This window comes from Aotus nancymaae, unplaced genomic scaffold (assembly GCF_030222135.1).
Source record: "Aotus nancymaae isolate 86718 unplaced genomic scaffold, 86718_ANA_hifiasm-v0.15.2.pri h1tg000041l, whole genome shotgun sequence".
In the NCBI taxonomy this organism is placed as follows: domain Eukaryota; kingdom Metazoa; phylum Chordata; class Mammalia; order Primates; family Aotidae; genus Aotus; species Aotus nancymaae.
The window spans coordinates 22,705,089-22,719,324 of record NW_026988455.1 but is presented as its reverse complement, the minus strand read 5'-3'; the positions used below and the strand labels follow the sequence as shown (position 1 = coordinate 22,719,324).

Sequence of the window (14,236 nt, the reverse complement as noted above, 5' to 3'; positions counted from 1 at the left end):
TTTGTTTTTCTCATTCTTTATTCATCTAATAGCGGTTTGTTCAACATTATAATATCAACAATACATTGTGTGATTATCACTTATGTATAAAAAGAATGAATGACAGCAATGCTATAGGGTAAGTTTGTCCAGTCTTCAGGCCACTGGCCACATGTGGCCCAGGACAGCTTTGAATGTGGCCCAACACAACTTTGTAAACTTTCTTAAAACATTATGAGTTTTGTTTGTTTGTTTTAGCTCATCAGCTATTGTTAGTGTATCTTACATGTGACCCAAGACGATTCTTCTTCCAGTATGGCCCACAGAAACAAAAAGATTGGACACCTCTGCTACAGGGGGTAGAAAGGAGGAGTTGACAATACTCTGTTGGAAGCTATCTCCACCACCTGTGAAGCAATATAGTGTTGAGAATTACTACATTTAGATTAGATGTAAACATATATTGCAAACTCTAGGGTAAACACTTAAAAATAAAACAAATATAATTGATACACTAAGGTAAGATAAAATTGAATTTAAAAAAGCCAAAAGAAAAAAAAAACCAGGGAAAATAAAAAATAAAAGGGAAAAAGGAACAGAAGCAGCAAATAGAAAATAGTTATAAGCATGGTATATATTAACACAACTATATCAACAATCACTAATGTGAATGATCCAAAGGCATTCACTGAAAGATAATCACAGATTTTATTTTTAAAAATACCCCAAAAGGTAAATAGATTTAAAATTAGGGCCATGAATCAACTGGATTTAGTTGACGTTGATACAATTCTTTATGCAATAATAGCAAAATACACATTCTTCTCAAACACATATGAAATAGTCACCAAAACAGAACATATTCTGGGCCACAAAACACAAAAGTTTAAAAAAACTAGACATCATACAAAGTATGCCCTAAGACCACAATGGCATAAAACTAGAAAACAGTAATAGAAAGATAGCTGAAAAATTCAAAAATATTTAGAGATTAAATAACACAGTCAAGAAGTGGCAGGAGAATTTTTTTTAATTTTTAAAGTGAAAACATAATTTGTCAAGATTTGGCATCAGAGAAAGCAGTATTTGGAGGGAAACATATTGAATGCATTCATCAGAAAAGAATACTTTTAGTCTGGGCACAATGGCTCACACTTGTAATCCCGGCACTTTGGGAGGCTGAGGTGGGTGGATCACCTGAGGTCAGGAGTTTGAGACCAGCCTGGCCAAAATGGTGAAACATTGTCTCTACTAAAACGTAATAAATTAGCCAGGTGTAGTGGTACACACCTGTAATCCCAACTACTCAGCTGAATCAGGAGAATCACTTGAACTCAGGAGGCAGAGGTCGCAGTGCACCAAGACTATGCTACTGCACTCCATCCTGGGTGACAGAGCAAGACCCCATCTCCAAGAAAAAAGAAAAAGAATGATTTTAAAAATTAATAAACTAAGCTTCAGACTTAGTAAACTAGAGAAAGAAGAGCAATATAAATCTAAAGCAAGTGAAAAGAAAAGAAAAAATACAAATTTAAGCTGAAATAAATGAGATAGAAACAGTAGAGAAAACCAATAAAGTTAAAAGCTTGTTCTTTGCAAAGATAAGTAAAACTGGCACCCCTCTAGTTAGGCTAACGAGAAAAAAAGAAAACTCAAATGACTAATATCAGAAATAAAAGAGGGACCATCACTACAGATCCCATAGCTGTTAAAAGGACAGTAAAAATATTATAAACAACACTATGCCCACAAGTTTGATAATTTAGATAAAAGATGCAATTCCATGAAAAATGCAATGCACCTAAACTGATACAAGGAGAAATAGATAATCATAGTAAGCTCATATCTGTTTAAGAAATGAGTCAATAATTAAAAACACTTCAAAAAGAAAAGCACCAGGTCCAATGGTTTTACTGCCAAATTCTACCAAACATTTACTTAAAAAAAGATTCCTAGCGGCCTCTCCGGCGCAGGGCGCAGGGCGCTGCGAAGGGACCGGCGGCCGCGGCGAGAGCGCGCCCAGCCCAGCAGCGAAGCCAGCGCGCCCAGGACGCCTCCTCCCGCCGCTGGCCCGGCCGTCGGCCCTGACCGTGCTGCTGCTGCTGCTGCTGCTGAGCCATGGCGGCGGCGGGCGTTGGAGAGCCCGGGTCTAGGAGGCTGCGGCAGACGGAGGGGACGAGCAAGACCCGCACAGCAAGCACCTGTACACGGCCGACATGTTCACGCACGGGATCCAGAGCGCCGCGCACTTGGTCATGTTCTGACCTGGGAGACAAATACAACAGCATGGAAGATGCCAAAGTCTACGTGGCTAAAGTGGACTGCACGGCCAACTCTGACGTGTGCTCCGCCCAGAGGGTGCGAGGATACGCTACCTTAAAGTTTTTCAAGCCAGGCCAAGAAGCTGTGAAGTACCAGGCTCCTCGGGACTTCCAGACACTGGAAGACTGGATGCTACAGACGTTGAACGAGGAGCCAGTGACACCAGAGCCAGAAGCGGAACCACCCAGAGCCCCTGAGCTCAAGCAGGGTCTGTATTAGCTCTCAGCGAGCAACTTTGAGCTGCACGTTGCACAAGGCGACCACTTTATCAAGTTCTTCGCTCCATGGTGTGGTCACTGCAAAGCTCTGGCTCCAACCTGGGAGCAGCTGGCTCTGGGCCTTGAACATTCTGAAACTGTCAAGATTGGCAAGGTTGATTGTACACAGCACTATGAACTCTGCTCCGGAAACCAGGTTCGTGGCTATCCCACTCTTCTCTGGTTCCGAGATGGGAAAAAGGTCGATCAGTACAAGGGAAAGCGGGATTTGGAGTCACTGAGGGAATACGTGGAGTCACAGCTGCAGCGCACAGAGACTGGAGCCGCGGAGACCATCACGCCCTCAGAGGCCCTGGTGCTGGCAGCCGAGCCTGAGGCTGACAAGGGCACTGTGTTGGCACTCGCTGAGAAGAACTTCGATGACACCATTGCAGAAGGAATAACCTTCATCAAGTTTTATGCTCCATGCTGTGGTCATTGTAAGAATCTGGCTCCCACTTGGGAGGAACTCTCTAAAAAGGAATTCCCTGGTCTGGCAGGGGTCAAGGTAGCTGAAGTAGACTGCACCACTGAACGGAATAGTTACAGCAAGTATTCGGTTCAAGGCTACCCTACATTGTTGCTTTTCCGAGGAGGGCAGAAAGTCAGCGAGCACAGTGGAGGCAGAGATCTTGACTCGTTACACCGCTTTGTCCTTGGCCAAGCGAAAGATGAACTCTAGAAATGCAGAAGTCACCTCTCCTGCCGGGCTCCTGCACCCTGCATCTAGGAGTTCAATCCCACAGAGGCCACTGGGTTCCTGGTGGTGGCTGTTCAGAAAGCAGAACGTACTGAGTGTGCGATATCTTCTTTGTGTGTGTATTTCTCAAGCCAACACACTCTACAGACTGTTAGTTTCTCTAAGTAAATGTGTAACTCACGGTCACTGTGTAAACTAAATATTTTCAGTGGCAATATATCCCCTTTGACCCTCTCTTGATGAAATTTAAATGGTTTCCTTTGAGACTAAAATAGAGTTGAGGGAAATCAAATTGCGGGACTGTTTTTGACTCCTGAGTGATTTTGGTGAAAGAAAGCACATCCAAAGCATAATTTGTTAAGTGCCCACGAGTTCTGGAAAGGTGTCCTTGTGGCAGCATTGATGTTCCTCTGATCTTAAGGTCACTGTGGTTAGTCCGTAGCATGGAGCAGATTTAAATGCAAAAACCCACACCTCTGGAAGATACCTTCACAGCCACTGCTGGAGCTTCTGTTCTGTAAATACCCTCTCAATGTGAGAGATTAGCCATAGTGAAAGCAGAGGTACTTCTGACTGTGCCTGAGTAAGAGAATGCTGATGCCATGACTTTGTTACTTGTCAAATCAGTTACTGTTCAGGGGATCCTTCTGTTTCTCACGGGGTCAAACATTTCTTTAGTTCATCACGTTAACGTGGAGACAGAGTCCATGTGAACTTTAAGACTGGATAGCTCCTGTAGAAAGTGTAGGCATGGAAAATTCCACGAGGCTCGTTCTGAGTATTTCATTAACTCATAGAAAGATTCCGGTTGTATTTGTCTCCTGGGGTGACAAGACCAGATAGGCGTTCCAAGGCCTGGGTATCCAGGGAGGCTCTGCAGCTCTGCTGAAGGGCCCTAACTAGAGAGTTTCTGATTCTGTTCCTCAGTAGTCCTTTTAAAGGCTTGCTCTACTTGGTCCACTTCAAGGAGGTCAACCTTCTAATGTATGAAGAATGGGATGCATTTGATCTCAAGACCAAAGACAGATGTCAGCGGGATTGCTCTGGTCCTGATGTGCACGGCTGTGGCAGCTGTTGATGCCAGCGTCCTCTAACTCATGCTATCCTTGTGAGTAAACTCTTTTACTATCTCCTTCGGGAATAAGCACTTGTAGGACTAAGCTCTAAGATAGGTGATTGTCCTTTTACTATCGAGCTACTTCCCATAGTAACCACTTTGCGTCCAACACCCTTCACCCACCTCCCATGTGCAGGGGGATGTGGACACTTGGCCCAAAGTAACTGGTGGTAGGAATCTTAGAAACAAGACCCCTCACACTGGGGCAGAAGATAACAGCAGCATCTCGACCAGCCTCTGCCTTAAAGGAAATCTTTATTAATCACGTGTGGTTCACAGATTAAAAAAAAAAAACAAAAAACTCCAACCTCCTAGAGAAGCACAACTGTCAAGAGTGGCTTCAGCTTTGCATCATGAGTCTTCTATTCCAAGAAAATCAAAGTGGTACAGTTTGTTTGTTTACACTATGATACTTTCTAAATAAACTCTTTTTTTAAAAAAAAATACCTAATTATCTGCAGCATTTTTCAGAAAACAGAAGTAGAGAGGAACTTCCTAACACATTGTATGAGGCACCTTAGTACCAAAACTAGATACATATTTCAAGAAAGGAAGATTACAAATCAATATCTTCATGAATGTAAATGTAAAAATTATCAATAAAATATTAAACTGAATCCAGCAATGTATAAAAGAATTATACATCATAACTAAGTGGGATTTATTTCTGGAATGCAAAAATGGCTTAATATGAAATATGAACATAATACATCACTGTAACAGAATCAGGGAGAAAAACAAAACAAAACACATCGTTACCTAAATCGATATGGAAACAGTATTTGACAAAATTCAACATCCTTTAAGGTTAAAAAAAGACTTAAGAAACTAGGACTAAAAGGAACCAATCTCAGCATGACAAAGGCTATGCATAAAAAGCCCACAGCTAACATCATACTTCACTTTCAGTGAAGAACTGAAAGCCTTTCCTCTAAGACCAGAAACAAGACAAGGATGGCTGCTTTTGCCACTTATATTCAATATAGTATTGTAAGTCCCAGCCAGAAACAGTAAAATTAACTGTTTACAGATGACATGATCTTACATATAGAAAACCCTAAAGATTCCACAAAAGACTTGTTGAAACTAATAAACAGAATCATCAGAGCTACAGGATATAAAATCAAGACATAAAAGCATTTTTGCTTCAATATACTAATAAGGAACAGTCTGAAAAGAAAATTAAGAAAATGATTATGTTTACAGCAACATAAACAGTAGAATGAACTCTAAGGTAGCTAAAAAGTTGTACACTGAAAACTATACAACATTGCTGAATAAAATTAAGGAAAACACAAATAAGTGGAAAGATATTCTGTATTTACGGATTGGAAGACATAATGTTAAGATGGCAATACCACCCAAAGTAATCTACAGATTCAAAGCAATCCTTATTAACATCTCAGTGATGTTTTTGAAGAAAGGAAAAAAATCATCAAAAAAATTCTTAAGGAATCTGAAGGATTCCAAAACCTCTTGAACTCCCAAAACAATCTTGAAAAAGAAAAAAAAAATGTTCAGGTTTCCTGATTTCAAAACTTATTACAAAGTTACAGTAATTAAAACAGTGCAGTACTACCTTGAAGAGTTATATAAACCAGTGGTTAGAATAGAGAGCCCAGAATATAGCCTGGCTTAAATAGTCAAATGCTATTCCATCAGGATCCCAAGATCATTCAATAGGAAAAGAGAGTCTCCTCAACAAATGGTGTTGAAAAAAATGGATATTCACAAGCAAACAAATGATGCCGGACTCTTATCTTGAATCGTATACAAAAACTAATTGAATTAGATCAAAGACCTAAGCATAAGACCTAAAACTATAAAACTCAGAAGAAAGCATAGGGGAAAAGCAACATGACATTGAATTTGGCAATGTTTTTTTGGCCAAAAGCACAGACAAAAAAACTAAAAATAAATAAACTGGACTACATCAAAATTAAAAACTTCTGTGCATCAAGGGACTCATTTAGTAGACTGAAAAGACAACCTGTGGCTTGGAAGAAAGTATTTGCAAACTATATATCAGATAAAGGGTTAATATCCAGAATGCATAATGAACTTCAACTAAACAACAACAAAACAAGCAAATAAACTGATTTAAAAATGGCAAAGAACTTGAATAGATATTTCTCCAAAGAAGATATACAAATGGCCTACAGACATATGAAAAGATTATCATCACTAATTATTAGAGAAATGCTAATGAAAACCACAATGAGATATCACCTCAGACTCATTAAAATGGCTACTATCAAAAAAACAAAAAACTTGGCGGGGTGCGGTGGCTCACGCCTGTAATCCTAACACTTTGAGGGGGCCGAGGTGGGCAAATCATTTGAGGTCAGGAGATCGAGACCAGCCTGGCCAACATGGTGAAAACCCCATCTCTACTAAAAATACAAAAATTAGCTGGGTGTGGTGGTGCATGTCTGTAATCCCAGCTACTCTGGAGGCCAAGGCAGGAGAATTGCTTAAACCCGGGAGGCAGAGCCAAGATTGCGCCACTGTGCTCCAGCCTGGGCTACAGAGTGATACTCTGTCTCATAACAACAACAACAATAACAACAAAACAAAGCAAACAAACAACAAAAAAACAAAACACACACAACAAAAAACTCAATAACAAGTGGTGGTGAGAATGCATAGAAATTGGAAACTTGTGCACTGTTGGTGAAAAGTAAAATGGTGTAGCAACCGTGGGAATCAGTATAGTGGTTCCTCAAAAAATTAAACGCATATAATCCAGCAATCCCACCTCTGGGTACATATGAAAAAGAATTGAAAACAGGACTCTGAAGAGGTGTTTGTATACCCAGTTTCATACCAGCATTATTCACAATAGCCAAGAAACAGAAAGCTTCAAACGTTCATCAACAAATGAATGGGTAAACAAAATGTGTACATACTTAAGGAAATCCTGATACATGCCACAACATGGATAAATCTTGAGGATATTATGCCTAGTGAAATAACCCAGTTGCAAAAAGGTAAATAATGCATGATTCCACTTACATGTAGTATCTACAGTAGTCAAGTTCATAAAAATCAAAAATAGAATGATGGTGCCAGGGCTTCAGGGAGGAGGAATTGGAGAATTGTTGCTTCATGGGTACAGAGTTTCAGTTTGGCATGATAAAAAAGATCAGATTGGTTGCACAACAATGTGAAAAAATACGACTGAATGATACACTTAAAGAATCTATAAATAATACATTTTATGTGTTTTATCACAATTAAAAGTAAGTAGTAAAATATGTCATGTTAATAGAATAAAGAAAAATAACCATATGATCAACTCAGTAGATGCAGAAGAAGGACCTGGCAAAATTCAACATATTTTCAAGGTAAAAACCCTCAACAATCTAAGATTAAAATAAACTTCTTTAACCTGATAAAGTATATCTGTGAAAAACTCACAGAAAATACCATGCTTTTGGTGAATAACTGAATACTTTCCCTTTACTCTGAAGAAAAAGACAAAGCTGTGCCCTCTTGCTGCTTTTATTCAACATTATACTGAAATTTCTATTCAGGGCAATTAGGCAAGAAAAAACTGTATTTAGATTGGAAAAAAATATATAAAATTATATTTAATTGCAGATGACATATTGTATATAGAAAATCTTATGGAATCCACCAAAAATATTATAATGAGTAAATAAGTTATAAATGTTGAAGAATAAAGTCAGCTTATAGAATCCAATTATATTTTTGTACAATTTTTAAAAATCTGAAAATCAAACTAAGAAAAAAATCTAATTCATAATAGCATCAAAAAGAACAAAATACTTAGAAATAAATTTAAAAGGGAAGGACCAAGCATACACTGAAAACTGCAGAACATTGGTAAAGAATTAACAATGATCTAAATAAATGGAAAAGATATTCTAAATTCATGGATTGAAAACAATTGTTAATGTAGCAATATTCCTCAATTTGTTCTACAGATTTATCATAATCCTTATAAAAATTCCAGTCAGCTAATATTTGTTGAAGAAATTCATGAGCTCACAATAATATTCATGTGGAAATACTAGATGTACTTATAACCAAAACAATTTTGAAAAAAAAAAAAACACTTGGAGAACTCACACTTTCCAATTTTAAAATGTACTGCAAAGCTACAGTCAGCAAGACTGTAGTATTACCATAAGATCAGGCACACATATCATTGAACTGAAAGAAATAAGCCCTAGAAATCAAGCCTTCTGTTTATGGGCAATTGATTTTTTTTTTTTTTTTTTTGAGACGAAGTCTCACTGTCTCCCAGAATGGGGTGCAGTGGTGCAATCTCAGCTCACTGCAACCTCCGCCTCCCGGGTTCAAGTGATTCTCCTGCCTCAGCCTCCCGGGTAGCTAGAATTACAGGTGCACACCACCACACCCTGCTAATTTTTGTATTTTCAGTAGAGATGGGTTTCACCATGTTGGCCAGGCTGGTCTTGAACTCTTGACTTCAAGTGATCTGCCCGCTTTGGCCTCCCAAAGTGCTGGGATTACAGGCATGAGCCACTGTGCCTGGTCTGGTGATTGATTTTTGACAATAGTGCCAAGAAAATTCAATGAGGAAAAAATTTTCTTCTCAACAAATGGTGCTGGAACAACTGGATATCCACATGCATTAAAAAAGATTTGGGACTCTTCTCTCACATCATATGCAAAAATTTACTCAGAGTAGATTCCAGACTTAAATGCAGAGGCTAAACATGTAAAACTCTCAGAAGAAAATTTAAGTGCAAATTTTAGTAACTTGGTTTTAAGCAATATATAATATAAAAAGCATAACCATTAACAGAAAAAATTACATACATTAAATTTATCAAAATTTTAAAAATTGTGCTGCAAATGATACCATCAAGAAAGTGAAAAAATTATTCATGGAATGGAATAAAATTTTTGCAAATCATATCGATAAGGTGCTTATAATCGAGAATATATAAAGAATTTTTGCGCCTTCCCAGTCATCGTCTGGAGGAGCAGCCACGGCCGCAGCTCCTTCTCTTTATAAGCCCGCAGTTCCCGGATGTGAATGGGAACGGCGGCGCGGGAGCGGGCGCAGGCGCAGGCGCCGGCGGTGCACGGAGAGCCCCTTCTCGCGCGCGGGCGGTTTGTGTGATTTTGCTAAAATGCATCACCAACAGCGAATGGCTGCCTTAGGGACGGACAAAGAGCTGAGTGATTTACTGGATTTCAGTGCGATGTTTTCACCTCCTGTGAGCAGTGGGAAAAATGGACCAACTTCTTTGGCGAGTGGACATTTTACTGGCTCAAGTATGTAAATTTCTTTCTTAGTGTGAAGTTAAATGTTCTTAGCTGTTTATTTACTCAATTGTATGTTTTTGGCTGTGTTGAAGTGTTCTGAAAAAGTCATTGAATTTTAGCCTATAATCCTTTGGTTATTGCATTACCCATCAGTGGTATAACTTACACAAAATGTTACCTTGTGCAATTAAAATTAGGTCTTTTTTTTTTAAATCAAAGAAACTCTTTCAAAATTCCATCACTTAATTTAAAAGCAATTTTCTAATATAGTTGTAATCAAACACATGAAGATAAGACCAGTGTTAACCTGGGGAATAAATTAATGTTTTTTTGAAAATAAGGGGAAAAAAACATTCATAAAACAGGGAAATCCCTTGTAAATAATATCAATTATTAGGTACTATATACAATTAACCCTTTTAAAGAAATGGACACTTAATTCTGCAGATGAATGCTATGTAGTAAACCATAGCTGTAAATAGCCTCTTGCTAATCTGAGAGGCTAAATATGAATTCATTTATATTTAAAATGCTCTTTTTGATGCCTTAGCTGTTTCTTTTCCCTAATCATTTACTTGTGCAATGAATTTTTGCTGTATTTAAAGTTGCAAATCTGGAAGGACTTTTACGTTTTATAAATGAAAAATCTTTGGGTGATGCTTAAAAAAGACGCTAGCACTATTCACAAAGGAATCTCTGCACAGTGATTATCTGGCATCTAAGGAGGGGTTTATTACAGGACTATTTGAATATCTCTTATTAAAAGTGCAGACTGAAAATATTCATTTAAAATGTATTTTTTTAATCAAATGAATTTCAAATAAGAAAGAGTTCTACATTGTTGCCTGCTATCCTTTAAGTCGAAGGCTTAAATCCATTTATGCTTGTTAAACAGCTGCAGTATTTTAGGAGTTCTGGCAATGGTATGTAACAGTACATTAGGCTGAGTACTGTTCTTAAGTCAGACTGGTAAATGTTGACATCTTTTAGCTGTGAGATGCCAGTGAAATTGTCTGTCAACTATGAATGTAATTTCACATCTCTTAATATTCATTTGGTGTTATAGCAATGAAAGAAGTTTGTTCACCTATGTGATTTGTGTATTTGGTATATTTTTATAAAACTAATGGCTTTTAAAAGTTGCTCATTTCCAAATAAGTCCCCTCTCCTTCTACTGGCCCCCCTAAGTTTAGGGAATTTGTGTCTCTATAACTTGTTTTAAAAAATATGAGGTGCCTCTTGTATTTTTATTTTAGATTTTTGGTACACATTGATTAAAATGATCATTGATAAAAAAAAAATTTTGCAAGTCAATACTAAAATGTTAATAATCTAGTTTAAAATGGGCAGAGGATTTGAATAGACACTTTTTTTAAGCATGTAAATAAATGACCAATACATACAACAAAAATATGCTCAAGTGTGTGTGTGTGTGTGTGTGTGTGTGTGCGTGTGTCTGTGTGACAGTCTCATTCTGTCGCCCAGTGTTGGGTGGGATTTGGAGAAACTGGAATCCTCTTGTAATATAAAGTAGTGCAAACACTTTGCAAACAGTTGGGTGTTTTCTCAAAAGGTTAAACATAGAGTTACTATATGACCCAGCAATTCCACTCCTAGGTATATCCCTAAGAGAAAACAAAATATATTATGTCCACACAAAAACTTATTCACAGATGTTTAAGGTAGCATTATTCAAAATAACTCAAAGTAGAAAATAACTGAAACATTTACTGACAGAAATGACTAAGGAAAATGTGGTATATTCATGCAATGGACATTATTCATCAATTTGAAAAAGTACTGATACATTCTACAACATGGGTGAGTCTGAAAAACATGCCATGTAGAGAAGCCAGTCACAAAAGGCACCATATTGTATAATTGCGATTATATGAAATTTCCAGAATAGACAAATCTATTAAGACAGAAGGTAGATTAATGTTTGCCTGAGAAAATAGAGAATGACTGGTAATAGATGTAGGATAAAAACAGGAGTTCTTTTTGGGGTGACAAAATGTTCTAAAATTGACTGGGGTAATGGTTGCACAACTCAGTGAATATAATAAACTCAATTTAATTGTAATTTTAAATGGATGAATTTTATATTATGTTAATTATAACTCAATAAAGATTTTTTTTAAAGATATCATTTAGCTGTCAGGGCAAAGTAGGGATTCAGAGAGAATTCAGCTCATGAATCTTATCCGAGAAAGGTGCCTGAAGCTCTTAACCCAAATATTAACTGGAGCAGAACAAATGTCAAAACAGCAGTGGATAATTAGCAAGCAGTGATCAGCACAGATTGTTACAATAGGTACAGTTAGTAGATAGTGGTGATGAGACTGGGATTGAGATGGAAAGGTTCAATGTGAGTATCTGAAGTGAAACATACTATATGATAAAAGAATCTTAATAGTGGCTTGACACAAAAAAATACCTCTCCAACCAATCTTAAGATTTACAAATGTGCATGGTGGAATAAGGGAGGGCTCCTAATCAGAGTTCTTGTGTGGGGAAGAATAGAGAAGCGATAGAGTTTGAATGCTGCCTTTTGGTGAAGAGAGAAAATGTACAATAAGGCATCTTAGTGAGTGGTCTCATAATTCACTAATTTTACATTATTATAAAGAAATTGACTGTAAAGAATACTTTTTTTTTGAGATAGAGTCTTGCTCTGTCTTGCCCAGGCTTGAGTGCAGTGGCATGATCTCTGCTCACTATACTCCATCTCCTGGGTTCAAGTGCTTCTCCTGCCTCAGCCTCCGGAGGAGTTGGGGCTACAGGTGTGCCACCATGCTAAGCTAATTTGTGTATTTTTAGTAGAGACAGGGTTTCACCATGTTGGCCAGGCTGGTCTCAAACTCCTGACCTCAGGTGATCCACCTGCCTCAGCCTCCCAAAGTGCTGGAATTACAGACATGAGCCACTGCACCCGACCAAGAATGAAAACATTAATGCTGGTAGAACTGAAAAGCACAGTTAGACTCAAAATGTAAAGGAGGAGGGAACAGAAACACAATGAAACCAGCAAATATACAGAATGGGACAAAAAAGGAAATGAAGTATAGCTGTTGTTATAAAATCATATGGACCAACTAGGGTATCAGTTGTCACATTGCCTCAAGTCTTCTTCTGATTCAGGTTACAGTGCTGAATGCTTTATGCCTTAAGGCATTCAGCAGGTTTTACTGAGTATCTATGATCAGCCCCGTGCATTACAGCAGCTACAGGTCACCTGTGGCATTTGAGTTCCAGAAACATAGAGTCCAAATTGAGATAAGCTGTTAAAGAAATATTAATATTGATTACATGTTAAAATGATAATATTTTAATATATTAGGTTAAATAAGATATGTTATTTAAAATAATTTGATTTTTTAAAAAACTTTTAAAAATCTTGTAGAAACCTTAAAATTACGTATCTGGCTTGCATTATACTTTGGTTGAACAGTGTGAGTTCAAACACTTTTTTATATGCCTGGACAAATACGCTCCCTGCATTTAAGGTGTTTTATATTCTAAACAAAGGGAACAGACAAAAACCAAGAAAATTAACAAGCCAGGCCATTTTATATACTAAGTTGTATGATGAGAGTAAAACATTGTGTGGTATGATAGAAAGGTATGGGGTTGGTGCTTCTTTGCATAGAAAAGTTAAGAAAAGAGGTTGTCTCTAAGAAGGTGACATTGAGTTGAAATGAGAAGCTTGCAGAATCAGGATGCTCTCCAGCTGCCCTGGATATCCACCGGAGCCGTTTGTAAAGGAGACTTGAAGTTTCTGTTTCTCTGTGAAGCCATCATAGGGGATTCCTAGGAAACTCAGAGGTGGGCTGAGGGCAGCTTGCAGTGCTGTGAGGACATCATGTTGGCACTTCAGGGCCAGTCTGAGGCAGGTCCCCTACACAACAGACACCTCCACCCGACACTGGAATGCTGCTGAGCCTACTGACGTTATGGCAGATGTGTCAGGCAGAAGGCAGCTCGTGAAAGGCCTCTTGGGTCCCCTGGTCACCTCGTGTGTCATAGTCCAACACACACTTTCCACTAGATAAGTTAGAAGGCATTTCTCAAAAGGAAAATAGCCGTAACAATGAGTTTTGTTCATGTGGGGGCTGGGGTGAGAGGGCCATGGGGAGGATGTTTATTTTCCACGTGGGCTGAAGTGCAGCCCTGTTTTGCCCAACAGAAAGAGCACGCTTGGTTTGGAAAGACAGAACAGCAAGGTGTTCCTGAAGACTCACAGTCACGCGGCTGACCTGAATGGGTCCCTTCTGCCAGTGGACTCCTCCCTTCCCCATCTTCTGTGAAGGAATAAAAAATGATTTGAGTTTTGCGGTGGGAATGTTTTCAAGCATTGCTTTTGAAAGAGCAATTAAAAATGAATTGTGGGCAGTATTTGAAAAGAGTGCTTCATTTCTAAAACTATTGAGATAAAAGTTAAATTAAGCCTACAAGAGTTCTGTCAAAAGCAATTTTGGATAAGAAAGTACTGTGCAAATTGTAGTCGTGAGAGACCTTGCATAAAGTAAATACAACTCTCTATTGTTGAGCAATTGGGCTGAACCTGTTTTAGACTATTCTTGACATTTAAAATGC

General features: G+C 38.2%; 1 protein-coding gene across 1 annotated transcript; it reads left to right on the top strand.

Moving 5' to 3' along the window:
* Positions 1 to 2,107: 2,107 nt before the first annotated feature.
* Positions 2,108 to 8,622, top strand: LOC105707333 (thioredoxin domain-containing protein 5-like). Its single transcript, XM_064361582.1, is given in 1 exon segment — positions 2,108 to 8,622. A coding segment is annotated over 1 exon segment (975 nt). The 5' UTR covers positions 2,108 to 2,265; the 3' UTR covers positions 3,241 to 8,622.
* The last annotated feature ends 5,614 nt before the right edge of the window (positions 8,623 to 14,236 follow it).